Source organism: Trichosurus vulpecula, chromosome 3 (assembly GCF_011100635.1).
Source record: "Trichosurus vulpecula isolate mTriVul1 chromosome 3, mTriVul1.pri, whole genome shotgun sequence".
NCBI lineage: Eukaryota > Metazoa > Chordata > Mammalia > Diprotodontia > Phalangeridae > Trichosurus > Trichosurus vulpecula.
In genome coordinates, this window is record NC_050575.1 from 401,023,536 (window position 1) to 401,035,976 (window position 12,441).

At 47.0% G+C, this 12,441-nt stretch overlaps 1 protein-coding gene across 1 annotated transcript; it reads left to right on the forward strand.

The window, feature by feature from the left end:
• Positions 1-10,821: 10,821 nt before the first annotated feature.
• MRPS24 (mitochondrial ribosomal protein S24) lies at positions 10,822-12,230 on the forward strand. Its single transcript, XM_036751621.1, has 4 exons — positions 10,822-10,880; positions 10,968-11,036; positions 11,236-11,347; positions 11,770-12,230. Exons 1-4 carry the CDS (start codon positions 10,842-10,844, stop codon positions 12,051-12,053), a joined length of 504 nt encoding a protein of 167 aa, XP_036607516.1. The 5' UTR covers positions 10,822-10,841; the 3' UTR covers positions 12,054-12,230.
• Positions 12,231-12,441: the final 211 nt, after the last annotated feature.

Genomic DNA, 12,441 nt, shown 5'->3' on the forward strand with positions numbered 1-12,441 from the left:
AGTGTAGTGCAGAAGGCAGAGCACAGGGCCTAGCAACAGGAAAACCTGGGTTCAAATACCACTCCTTATATTGACTAGCTGTGTGACCATGGGAAAACCACTTAACGTCTCCAAGCCCCAGTTCCCTCATGTATAAAATGAGAGGATTGAAGTAGATGCCCCTCAAAGTCACCTTCCAGCTTGAAACCTGATTCTATGATTCCATCTCTCCCAAGTCAACTCTTCTTGTTTTTTCCCCCACTTCAGTTCTCTTGACCCCACTTCTTTTCCTGGGTCCATAAACCACTGGCAACCAGCACTGATGGTACAGTGACCCATTGTCTCAGAGCTCGGCCCAACCCTCCTGGATCTCACCCTCCGTGATCTAATAACCAAACACTGCCCTGTGTCTGGATCTCTGGATCCAGAGGTTTGATAAAGGGCCTCCATTCTCCATCTTCCTGTCTTTGGGTTCCTTCATCCTTATCTGAGTTGAGGAGTCTAAGACGAGCCCTAGAGATGTCTGAAAGTGGAATGGACTTCCCCTTCTTGGAGTTCTATGGGAAGGAGCTGAACTCCTGTTGGATATATTATAATGGGGTTTTTGTTCAGTCATTTTTCAGTTGTGTGCAGCTCTTCATGACCCTGTTTGGAGTTTTCCTGGCAGAGATCCTAGAGTTGTTTATCATTCCCTTCTCCAGCCAATTTAGTAGACCAGGAAACTGAGGCAAACAGGGTTAAGTGACCTGCCCAGGGTCACACAGCTAGTAAGTGTGAGGCTGAATTTGAACTCAGGGAGATGAATCTTCTTGACTCCAGGACCAGCGCTCTGTGCACTATGGTGCCCCCTAGCTGGCCGTTATAACGGGTATTCCTTTCCTATATGGGTTGGACCAGAGGGCTGCTGAGACCCCTTCCCACCCTGCGATTCTGTGATATCTTCAAATTTGGCTCCCTTCCTGTCACCTGGAGCTGAACCATCTCCAGTCGTCATGATCTATATCTTGCCACTAGACCCAGATGACTCTGGAGGAGAGATGTGAGGCTGGTAATTTTGCACAGCTCTGCCTCACTGAAATCCAATTCATTCATAAGTCAAGACACCATCTTCCTGATATCATTAGTCCTCTCCCAGAATGAAGGACGAACAATGACAACATCCATGGAAGTTTCCTTTACCATCTAGGTTTCCAGAATTCCAGAAGGCTGGATCGCAGAGCTCTGAAAGGCAGCTACCATGTTTCTTACCCTCTTTCAAAGCCAGAAGGGTTCCCTGAACTCCAGTTTCCAAGAACACCCAGTGTCTACAGATCTGAAAAAATTTACCCTGAAACAACAGAAGCCCATAATGGCTTCTGAAGGGCATCAGAAACCTTCCTCTATTGACTTCTCCAGGTCCTAGAGACCTTCCCTTATTGATCCCTCTCATATCTGGTAAGCTTTCCACCATTTTCTGTCTCCTCTCAGACTTTGAAGCTGGGCCCTTCTCAGCTACTTGAACCCCTAAAGCTAGCCTCAGATCTCAAAAACCTATTGCGACTGTTGATGGTTTGTCTGGGAAAACTCTTCTCCCTGAGTCCCAGAAAAGAATTTCTGAGACTCTTGAACTCTACAGACCTGTGATTGCTTAAACCTGGGCTGTCTGTATTCCCTCAGGTACAGAAGACTTCTTCTTAACAGTTAGGTGCAATGGGTAGAATGCTGGACTTCAGTCAGGAAGACTGGAGTTCAAATCCTACCTCAGACACTTGCTAACAGTGTGACCCTCTATAGCAAGTCACTAAACCTCTGTCTGCCTCAGTTTCCTAGTCTGCGAATGGGAACAATTAAAGTTCTCAGGTCTCAGGGTTGTTGTGAGGATTGGAGGGGATTACATAGATAAAGTGCTTTATAAACTTTAAAAGGTCATAGAAATGCTAGATGGTAGCACTGTGATTGCTACAGAAACTCCCAAACCTGCCCCTGTTTCTCTAGGACACAGAAACCTCCCCAGTTCCTTCACCAGCATCATAGGAAATTATTTTCTTAAATCTTTGGAACCTCCAGGCACTGTCTGGTTTGTTCCAAGACCCAGAATCTTTCCCCTTTATAAAATCCTTGAGCCAAACTGCAGCTGATTCCCCTGACCTGTCAGGACTAGTTCCAGCTTCTCTACCTGAGCCTTGGAAGAAGTCCACAACCAGCAATAGAATCCTGAAAACCAGTCCTGGCCGTGATTCTCTGAATGTCTAGGAAGTTAGCCCAGCAAGCTCTCCTTAAGGTGGTAAGTGAGCTATTATCTCATCTGATGTTCACAACAACCCTGAGTGGAGGGTGCTAGTATTATCCCCATTTTACAGGTGACAAAACTGAGGAAGGCAGAAATTAAGTGCCTTCTCCAGGGTCACACAGCTAGCCAGGGTCTGGGGCAGGATTTGAACTCAGGTCTTCCTGACTCCAAGTCCAGTGCTCTCTCCAATGTCCCATCTCACAGCCTGTCATATTATTATTCCCATGTTATAGATGAGGAAGTTAAGTGACTTGTCCAGGGTCACACAGCTAACAAGTGTCTGAGGCAGGATTTGAATTTGGGTCTTCCTGACTCCAGATCTCCTTGCTGTGTAACATCAGCGTTCTTTCCACTGTATCAGATGATGGGCCACCCCCTCTTCCCATTCAGGATAACCTATTGTCTGGCTTCCTCTCCATTTCACCTTCTTCCCTTCAGCCTCTGGGCTGACCTTTCCTCAGGGTCCCTCTCCTTTCTTACTTCTTCAGCAGGAAGCACATGAAGGTTTTCTTGTCTGAGGCCTCGGTTTCAAGGCCACCTTGCCCCTGGTGAGTTGGTCTATTTCTGTTCCCATCATGGACCTTGCTTTCAGCTGCTGCTTTTGCTTTGCCACCTTGTTCTTTCATACTTTCAGCACAGAACGGGGGGGCCCTGAAGGATGGGGGGCAAGTATAATGGGGGTGATTCATCTTGGGACACAGCTGAGGTGCTGGGACAGATGGAAATACCCAAGTCAGAGGAGGGTGAGGGTATCGACATGAGCCAGACAATAAGAAGGCAGCTGGTGTACCTTGGTACATGGTAGTGAGTGGGGCAATAGGACAGGGTCCTGGACTCGCTCCTCTTGTAACTCTACTGGGGTGAGTGTGTGTGAGAAGTGTATTCAGGAATGACTGCATAGTGCAAAAGGGAGGATGCACACAGAGGGGCATGCCCCCAAATTGGAGGTGTGAAGTCATAATGATGCTGTGTTCTGGGCCAGCTTACCTGAAATGTACCTGCTGGGCTGACTCTTTAGAGACAGGCTGCCTGAAAGCAGGTACTTACTGGCTTCACCTGGCACCACTGGGTGCCTAAGGCCCAGAAAGAAGGCACTACAAAGGACCAAGCCCTTCTTTCCTCTGGCCCAGCCCACCTGATGCCCCATGCCCATCAGGCATGGGACATCCCCTCCTTGTTGGATACTAATCCCTTATCCCCATCCCTATGGAAAGTAATCCAGAATTCTGCTGTAGTATGCATCTGTAGACTCCACTATACCCTTCCCAACAGTCATGGGTTAGGGCCAGTGTATGGACTGCATGAGCAGGGAGGCAGCACCTATAATCCTTTGGTAAGTAAGATGGTAGACCAGCAGACTTTACCATCTGCTCTGACACAGTTCACTAAGGTCTATTAAATTTTATGATTTGGGAGATCAGGAAAACCTCATGTAAGAAGTGATAAGCTTTGAAGAAAACTGAGGATTCTAAGAGACAGACCTGAGAAGAAAATGGGGATAATTAATCTAAATGCCACTGATTCAGTGTGACCCTAGGAATCTGCCTTAACATTTCTAAAATTCAGATTTATTCTCTCTAAAATCAAGGAACTAAAATAGAAATCAATTGTCAAGGAAGTCATAGAATCAAAGACTTTTAGAGCTGGAAAGAACTTTCAAGGTCACGTAGCCTGACCCCCTCATAGCACATGGTACAATAACAGAAAAGAATGCCAGACTCAGTCAGGAGACCTGAGTTCCAATCCTACCTCTCCAAGAGCTATTTTTTTTATCCTTTCTAGGCCCTAGCCTCCTCATTTTACAAATGAGATGACATCTAAAACCCCTTCCAGCTCTAAGACTGTGTGATCCCATCTATGACTGGGAGATCCTGTCTATGACTATGTGATCCTATCCTAAAGTGAAGCCCACAAAGCTCAAGTGACTTGCCCAGTCACATACATAGGAAATGTCAAAGTCAAGATTTGAACTTGTGTCCTTAGATACCAAATCCATTGATTTTTTCACTTTTCCATTCACTGTCGATGCCTGGACTATCATGGTTGAAACTGAGAGTCTTATAATGCAATGGATGAACAACAAAGTCATGATGAGGTAAATGTTCGGTCCCCTCTTTCCCTGAGGTCAGCCTCCATGGGACATCAGGAAGTGGACAGATATCATGTTTCAGGCTCTAGTAGACCCTGGAGGAGTCCTCTATTCCAGCACATGGTACCACTTTGTCCATAGTACAAAGTTTCCTCAGGATGATGGGAAAATTCCAGATCTACCATTCAATTTCAGATGGTGCAGATGGCCCCAGAGAAAACTGGACACAGGCGCTGGCCATCTTGGCTGTATCCATAGCTACAGGGAAATCCCAGAACTGAACTACTTTCTCAGACATTCACCAAAATTAGAGTTTCACAGTCAATCAATGAATAATATTTATCACAATAAACTTTGTCAGAGGTGAGGGGAATCTTTTGAAGTTGGGGTCAGGAAAGCTGGGTTCAAATTTTAACTCTTATTTCTTACCTATATAACCTTGAGTAAGCCCCTTATTCTCACTGGACTTTAGTTCTTTATCTAGAAAATGAAGAGGCTCAATTAGATAACCTCTAAGCTCCCCTCTTCCAACTCCAAGTCTTATGCTCCTAGGTTCAAATCAAGTCCCTTTCACTTATTAACTGCCCCCATGGACTTATTTGCTAAGCATGGAGCAAGTTCCCTTACTGAGACCCCATTGAATTTATAGCTCTTTCTTGTATCTACATACTTCATATGAAGTTTTGTTTGGAGTTTTGTTGAGAAGGGACTGCTGTATCCAAAAAAATAAAAGTAGCTATAGCCACCAGATGGAGCTGTCTAGCAAGGTTTGGCTGAGACACAGAAAATTAAGCCTCTACTCTTATCTCCTTGGAAATTTGCCCATCATTACTGGCCATATATGACCATACCTATGTTTTTTCTCCCTTGGGTGGCTATGTGGCTTGTCACCCCTATCCTCAACTCTTCCCCTACAGGGTAGAGGGAAAAAACGTAGGTGGAGGAAGGGAGGTATGAGGATAAGGGATCTGACAGCCCCATCTCTAATGCAGAAAGCAAAAGATGGTTCTTTAACTTGTTTTCAAAGGAGGGAGGTAAGGGTGGATCTAATTTAGCTCTGTTTTTAGGAAGTTTATCAAAATTAGAAATAAAAATCATTGAAATTCTCAGTACTTTGCTCTGGGCCCCCCAGTAAGGGAAAATTCGAACATTTTGGTCTAAGGTTTAGATCTCTGTCCATGAGATTCCATGTATTCTCATCTGTTCGTTCATTCCTCCACTGCAATTTCTCTACAGAAAACCAACCAAGAATACATACAAATCAAAATATGTCAGATTTTATTATGAGTTGACCTTGAAAAATACTACTTTAAATAGTAAAACTTTAAAGGAGAGAAAACTCTGGATTATATATATGCCCTCTTTGTCAGAGAGGAAGAAAAATGACAGCCTGAATTTTTAGCCATGGGGAAGTTCACCAATGCTAGAATCCTGCTAAGGCAGTCAGTCAATAAACATTCATTAAGTACCAATTATGTGTGATAAGCACTATAGAAAGGCAAAAGACAGCCCCTGCCCTCAAGGAGCTCACAATCTAATGGGAGAGACAACAAAGAAACAACTATATACGAAAAAGGAAATAATTAAAAAAGGGAAAGCCCTAGAATTAAGAGGGGTTAGGAGAGGCTTCCTGTAGAAGATGGGACCTGAAGGAAGCCAGAGAAGCTAGGAGGTGGAAATGAGGGAGAGAGAGTTCCAGGCAGGGGGGAAGTCTAGAGAAAACTCCCAGAATCCACAGAGTTGGAACGTCTTGTTCGTATGACAGCAAAGAGGCCAGTGGCACCCAGCTGAAGAATACATGGGTAAGGAAAAGTCATAAGAGGGTGATATTCTTCACATTTACAAATGAGGAAACTGAGGCCCAAGTTCTTTCTCAAGGTTATATAACTGAGAAGTGTTGGAAGGACTCATTCATTCTTTGTTCATTCGTTCAACAAGCAGTGATTAAGTGCTCAGCATGTGCCAGTCCCTGTGCTGGGTGCAGGAGACACAAAGACAAAATGATGAAATGGTTCCTGCCCTCAGGGAGCTTCCATTCGACAGGGTCTCCTAACACTAAGTCTGGTAAGTTTTCTACCACACCACACATAGGGTGAGGGGGAAGGTAAATGGTGTAAAATGGGTTAGGTATAAAAAAAAAGACACTCTGGGAGGAAAGTAAAGGCAGAAAGGGAACTGAGGTGTGAGCAAGAGCTAAGAAAAGCCCAGGGAGTGACCAGAAGGGACCAAAATTGTAAACTGGAAGGAATAAAAAGGCAACTGGGAGGATTTTTCGGAAGAATGTCCAAAGTTGGAAAAAGAAAGGATAATAGGATAATATTGCAGATTAGAAGATTTTTGTCCTTCCTAGGCAACAAAGTGATGCAGTTGACAGAGTGCTGGGTCAGGAGTCAGGAAGATCTAAGTACAAATCTGTCCTCAGACTTTTGCTAGCTATGTGGCCTTCGGCACATCTCTTAACTGAGGGTGTCTGCCTCAGTTTCCTCTACCGTAAAATGAGTATAACAACAGCACCAACCTTCCAAGGTTGTTGTGAGGATCAAATGAGATTATTTTGTAAAGCCCTTAGGGCAGTGCCTGGCACATAGTAGGTGCCTAATAAATGCTTATTGACTGGCTGAAGACTCAGGAGAATGACTTGTCCCAGGACCAATTCCGTCTGAATCTCCATCAAAAAAAGATGAAAAGAACAAGAAAACAATAATACCCAGAGTAGACAAGTCATTATACAGGGGACAGAGCACCAGGTCTGGAGTCAGAAAGACTCATCTTCCTTATTTCAAATACAGCCTCAGACACTTCCTAGCTGTGTGACCTTGGGCAAGTCACTTCAACCTCTTTGCCTCAGTTTCCTCATCTGTAAAATGAACTGGAGAAGGAAATGGTAAACCACTCCAATATCTTTGCCAAGAAAACACCAAATGGGGTCACAAAGAGTTAGACACTACCAAACAACTTTTCCTAAAGGAATTTACTACACAAAAGAAAACATTTTAGATATGCTCATGCCTTTTGTCAAATGCTTTAGATAAAAGTGTCCAGTTTTCTTCATTTTTTACTCCTCCTACAGTAATTCTTGGGAGTTAATCATGGTAGCTTACACCAATTTTGCAGGTGATAGGACATCACAGAAACATAAAATTTGAGCTAGAAGCAATCTCTTTTTTTCTCTTAATAAACTAGAGAAGCCAGGGTCCAGGAAGGTTGTCACCTCCCTAACATCACAAACCAGTTAGTGGAAAAACTGGGCCAGCCCCCAAATGTCCTGGGCTCCAAGCTCAGTGTTCTGGTTTCTACACTAGAGTGACCAGCAGGTGGTGCTAAGGAGCAAAATCCAGCTGCGCCTTGGCATTTTTTTTTTCCTTTTTTTTTTTTTTAACTTCCTCCTTCCCTATAAAAAAGGGACAAAGCAAATTGTTTCCAGAGCATGCTTTTCTCTTGTCAGGGGCCCAGGGCAGTACCTTCCCTTGACCCTTCCTCTGCCTTGCTCTTCTCTCAGAGAGGAGAGATTTGCCTAAAATGCTCACGGTATTGTCTCTAACGACAATCGCTCACTGACTTCGGCCTGGTGTCAAACTGCTCTGGGTGTGCATGAGTCTCTCCTGCCATCTTAGGAGCTTATAAAATTATTAATAAAATCATAACTTTAAGAGCTCATGTTTAGCTTGTGGAATCCCCAGTGAGGGAGGAACCCTAATGTTTTGGCTACATATGTAGCATGGTACCTGTTACTTCATAACCTCTTAATAAATCTTTTCTGGGTGTTTCCAGCTAGCCATTGGCTTCCTCCATTTTTGTCTTTCTTAGCTTGAAATGAACATACACATATGTAACACAAAGTTGTTATGATCAATTTTAGAATTGTAACAGACAAAAATTGTAACAGACAAAACAATTGTAACAGACAAAACAATTGTAACAGACAAAAATTATAACTTGTAACAGACAAAACTCTGGAATAAATAAACAAATGTCTAACGTTTGGTAGGCAGGTATGAGACAAGGCAGGGCGGGGGAAGCATTGAAGCCTTTCCTGTAATTCCTCAGTTCTTAAAGGGGGCAGCAGCTTCAGTCTGAATTCTTTGTTCCATTGAGTGGAGGCCAGGCCTGAAAAATTCCCTCAATGGCCTAAATTGGGGCATCTGCTGCTCCCACTGAAAGATCATTCCCTTGCCTGCAGTACTGAAGTCTGCCCCGCCCTCCCCCTTTAAAAACTACCCCCACCCCAGTTTCCTTTTGGAATTGGGAGAACTCTGTCTCTCCTAGAGTACAGACCCCCAGCATTCCAGCCTCTCAGCCCCCACTCTAATCTAAGGGGAAATCAGTTTGATCTCAAGGAAATGCACATCCAAAGGCCCAGTTCCACCAGGAATCTCCCTCCCTCATTTGGCTTGGTCTAACATTCCTCCTGCAGAAGGGGCTCACCATTCTGGAACATCCTGGGAAGGAGGAAGTGGGGAGGAGAGTCATGGAATCCTCATACCACAAGAACTGGAAGGAAGTCGAGACATCATCCTCCCTCTGTCCAGTAGCCGCCATTATTTCTAATATTCCGGATGGCTGTAAAGCCCACGCTCCTATGATCTAGAACCCAGATTCTAGACCAACCCCCTCATTCTAGACCAACCCCCTCATGCCTAGAAAGGAGGAATCTATTGCTGAAAGTGTCATCGGTATTAACTGGCAGCCTCAAGTCCAGCGTTCTTCTGGAGGCTGTGCAGTCTAATAGAAGTTCCCTCATCTGTAAATGGGTCACATGAATACATTACCCATATCACGAGGTTGTGGAGAAAGTGCTTTATTAACCTTTGTTTTTGTTCAGTCTCAGTCACATCTGACACCTTGTGACCTCATCAATGGGGTTTTCTTGACACTGATACTGGAGTTTTTTATTTCCTTCTCCATCATGTCCCCATTTTAAAGATGAGGAGCTGAGGCAAATAGGGGTGAAGTTACTCTCCCAGGGTCACACAGCTGGTCAGTATCTGAGGCTACATTTGAACTCAGATCTTCCTAACTCCATGCCTGGCGCTCTATCCACTGAACCACCCAGCTGTCCTTATAAGTCTTAAAGTAGCATAAAAAAATGAGTTATAATCATCATCAACTATTGTGATTCTCATTTCTATAAGAGGCAGGAAATCATAATGGATAGAGAGCCAGGAAGACCTGGCTCCAGCCTCTAATACCTCTAGGCTGGATCACTGGTGGTAACTCTCTCTGTCTACAAACTGCAGAGAAGGGTCAAGGTTTAAAGTATGTGGGGATGGGGGTGGGGGGGTTCTTCCTGGCTTGGTGGGGACAGGACTTCAGTAATTCCCTAAGACCTGCCCTGGCAGAGATGGCACGGTGAGCAAATTCCAGATACTCCAATTCATGGAGCCCTCCCCCAGCCTGGGCCAGTGAACTGGTCAGGGCTTCTCCGGCCAATGACCATTGGATGCAGGTCAAATTAGCACTTTGCAAACTGCAAGTCTCTGGGCCAATGGGAAGCATTAGAAAGTAGCTTTCTTAAGAATAAGCTGAGACGGCTCCTTTTTTTTGGTGGTGGTGGTGGTAATGATGATGATGCCAACAACAGCTAGCATTTACATAGCACTTTAAAGTTTGCAAAAGGGCTTCACAATTATCTCATTCGACCCCCTATAACCACCCTATTATACCCATTTTGAGGAGGAGGAAACTGAGACAGGCGGCGATTAAAATGTCTTGCCCAAGGTCAAACAGCTGGGAAGTGCCCGAGGCTGGATTTGAACTCGTGTCTTCCTAACGGCCTAGCCGGCTGCAACATTGTATCCCAGGCACTAGCACATACATAGTGGGCAATTATTCACAGGTTATCTTCTGGGTCATAGATCTAGAATTGGAGAAGACTTTGGAGTCGAACTCAAAGAAATCGAGGGAGGAACTGTGGTTGAAGAAACATCTCAACTCAGGACTTCTAGCCAGGGCGACATCTACCTTTACCATAAAGCAAAACACTTCGCAACTCGTAAGAGCGTAAGTAAATGATAGCTACTATTGTCCAGGCATAGGACGGGGCTCCCCCGTTACGTCATCATTAATAGCCTTTCGCTTGAGGAAATAGAAGCCACGCCTAGTTCCCTCATCCTCTCGCCGAGCTGACAGTGCAGGGTCTATTTCTGAGAATCAAAACCGGGAAATAGAATGACCCGCCTTTATCCCCCCACAGTTCTGTACCAATTGGTCTCGCCCGCCCTTGGCCTCTCGCTGACTCTAGACCATACCTCTCGCTTCCAAAGACAGGGGAAGACGTTCCACTAAGCTCTAAGTCGACGAGGCTTCAGGCTATTGTAGGCGTTCCTCTCAGCAAGATACCTCTTATTTCTAGGACTTTTCCCTCCTGGAAACATTGCTTACTCCTTGCCAGCCCAACACCGGGAGCGGTGGCTCCTCCAGCAGGGTTTACCCCCCCCATCCATTTGGTATAGCCCCAACGTCCTCCTCGCCTCCCGCCCCTCGCCGTCCGATGCCTGTCCCAAGATGGCGGCGCCCTTGTGCGGCGGCCGGTTCGGCCTGCGGGTGAGTGGAGCGGCGCGAGGGAAGGCGCGAGAGGCGTGTTATCTCTCGCGTCCTGCACCTCACCTTTCTTCTCTCTTCCCACCCCAGGTGGCCGTCGCTGGGGTCCCACAGCTGCTGTATACCTGCGGTGTCCACACTACCGCTGTTTGCTGTAAGGTGAGCGCGCGTGGGGGGTGGGGGGAAGGGGGGCGGGCCCCTGGGGGGGGGTGGTCTTTCGGGAAGAGGGCGGGGATCTAGCATCTTGGGAGAGGAGGGGTGTGTGCTCCGTGGGGAAGGGCGAGTGCCCACGCGGGAAGGGGCGCGAGTGGGGGGCGGGGCGTGGAAGCTCCAGTTCGTGATCTCGACCCCTCCCCAGAACCGAGCGGCTCGGGTCCGAGTGGGGAAGGGGGACAAGCCGGTGACCTACGAGCAAGCTCACGCCCCTCACTACATCGCTCACCGCAAGGGCTGGCTGTCCCTGCACACGAGTAAGTGGGCCCCCCCAACCCACCCAGAGATCACAGGTCTGGATACCCCTAGAGGGGGGAGGCGGGGTTCAGCTCCCACCTTCTACGCGTGGGGTACTCCCCCCCAAGGCCAGGTGCAAGGCTGGCCTCTCCTGCTAACCCCTCTCCATCCCTACCGTGACCCCCACCCTGCAAAAAAGACTCCAACAAACCATGACCCCCCCCCAGTGGGGAAGAGCCTGTGGAGACCCTATCTTGCCCTCCCACTCATGGCGCTTCCATGCCGAGGTCCAGGGCCCTTTTCTCCTGGGACTGCCCCCGACACTAGGGGGACGGGGGCGGGGCGGCATCTTTTTCCAATCAAGACTTGGGGGCTGCCCACCCCCCAGGTGGTCCATGGGGCCGGGGCGCGAGTGGGGGTGCTCAGAGTCCTTCATCCCCAGGTAACCTGGACGGAGAGGAGGGGGCTGCTGAGAGGACAGTGGAGGACGTGTTCCTCCGCAAATTCTTGTACGGCACCTTCCCGGGCTGCCTGGCCGATGAGGTGGTCATTAAGCGCCAGGCCAACCAGCTGGTCATCTGCATGCTGCTGCTGCAGCGCCTGCCACCCTCCAAGCTCTACTTCCTGGTGGGCTACAGCGAGACTTTGCTCTCCACCTTCTACAAGTGCCCTGTGCGGCTGAGCTTGCAGACTGTGCCCAGCAAATCCATCTACAAGTACATCTAGGTGCCCCCTGCCCGGCCCTGAACACCTTGGACAGGAGTCTGGCCTCAGGACCCACGGACTTGGTCATTGCTGCTATTGGAGAAAGCTTCCCAGGTCAGGCAAGAGGGCAGTGGTCTTCAAAGTAGGGAGTGATTTCTTGTTAAATTGTGTGTATAATAAAGCTTTTTGTTTCTGGTATATTCTTGTCTTAAAGGAAGAAATCTGGTCCTGTTAGATGAGGTGGAATGAATGAAATTACATTAGGCGTTTACTATATTCTAAGCATTAATAATAGCAATCAAACATCGAGTCAGTCCCTGCTTTCCACATCGAATATAGGAAAACCCTGCAAAAGGGCCCAGTAGCTGAGGGTACAGCTGCAATTCAGGCAGAGCCCAGGGGCCCTTGT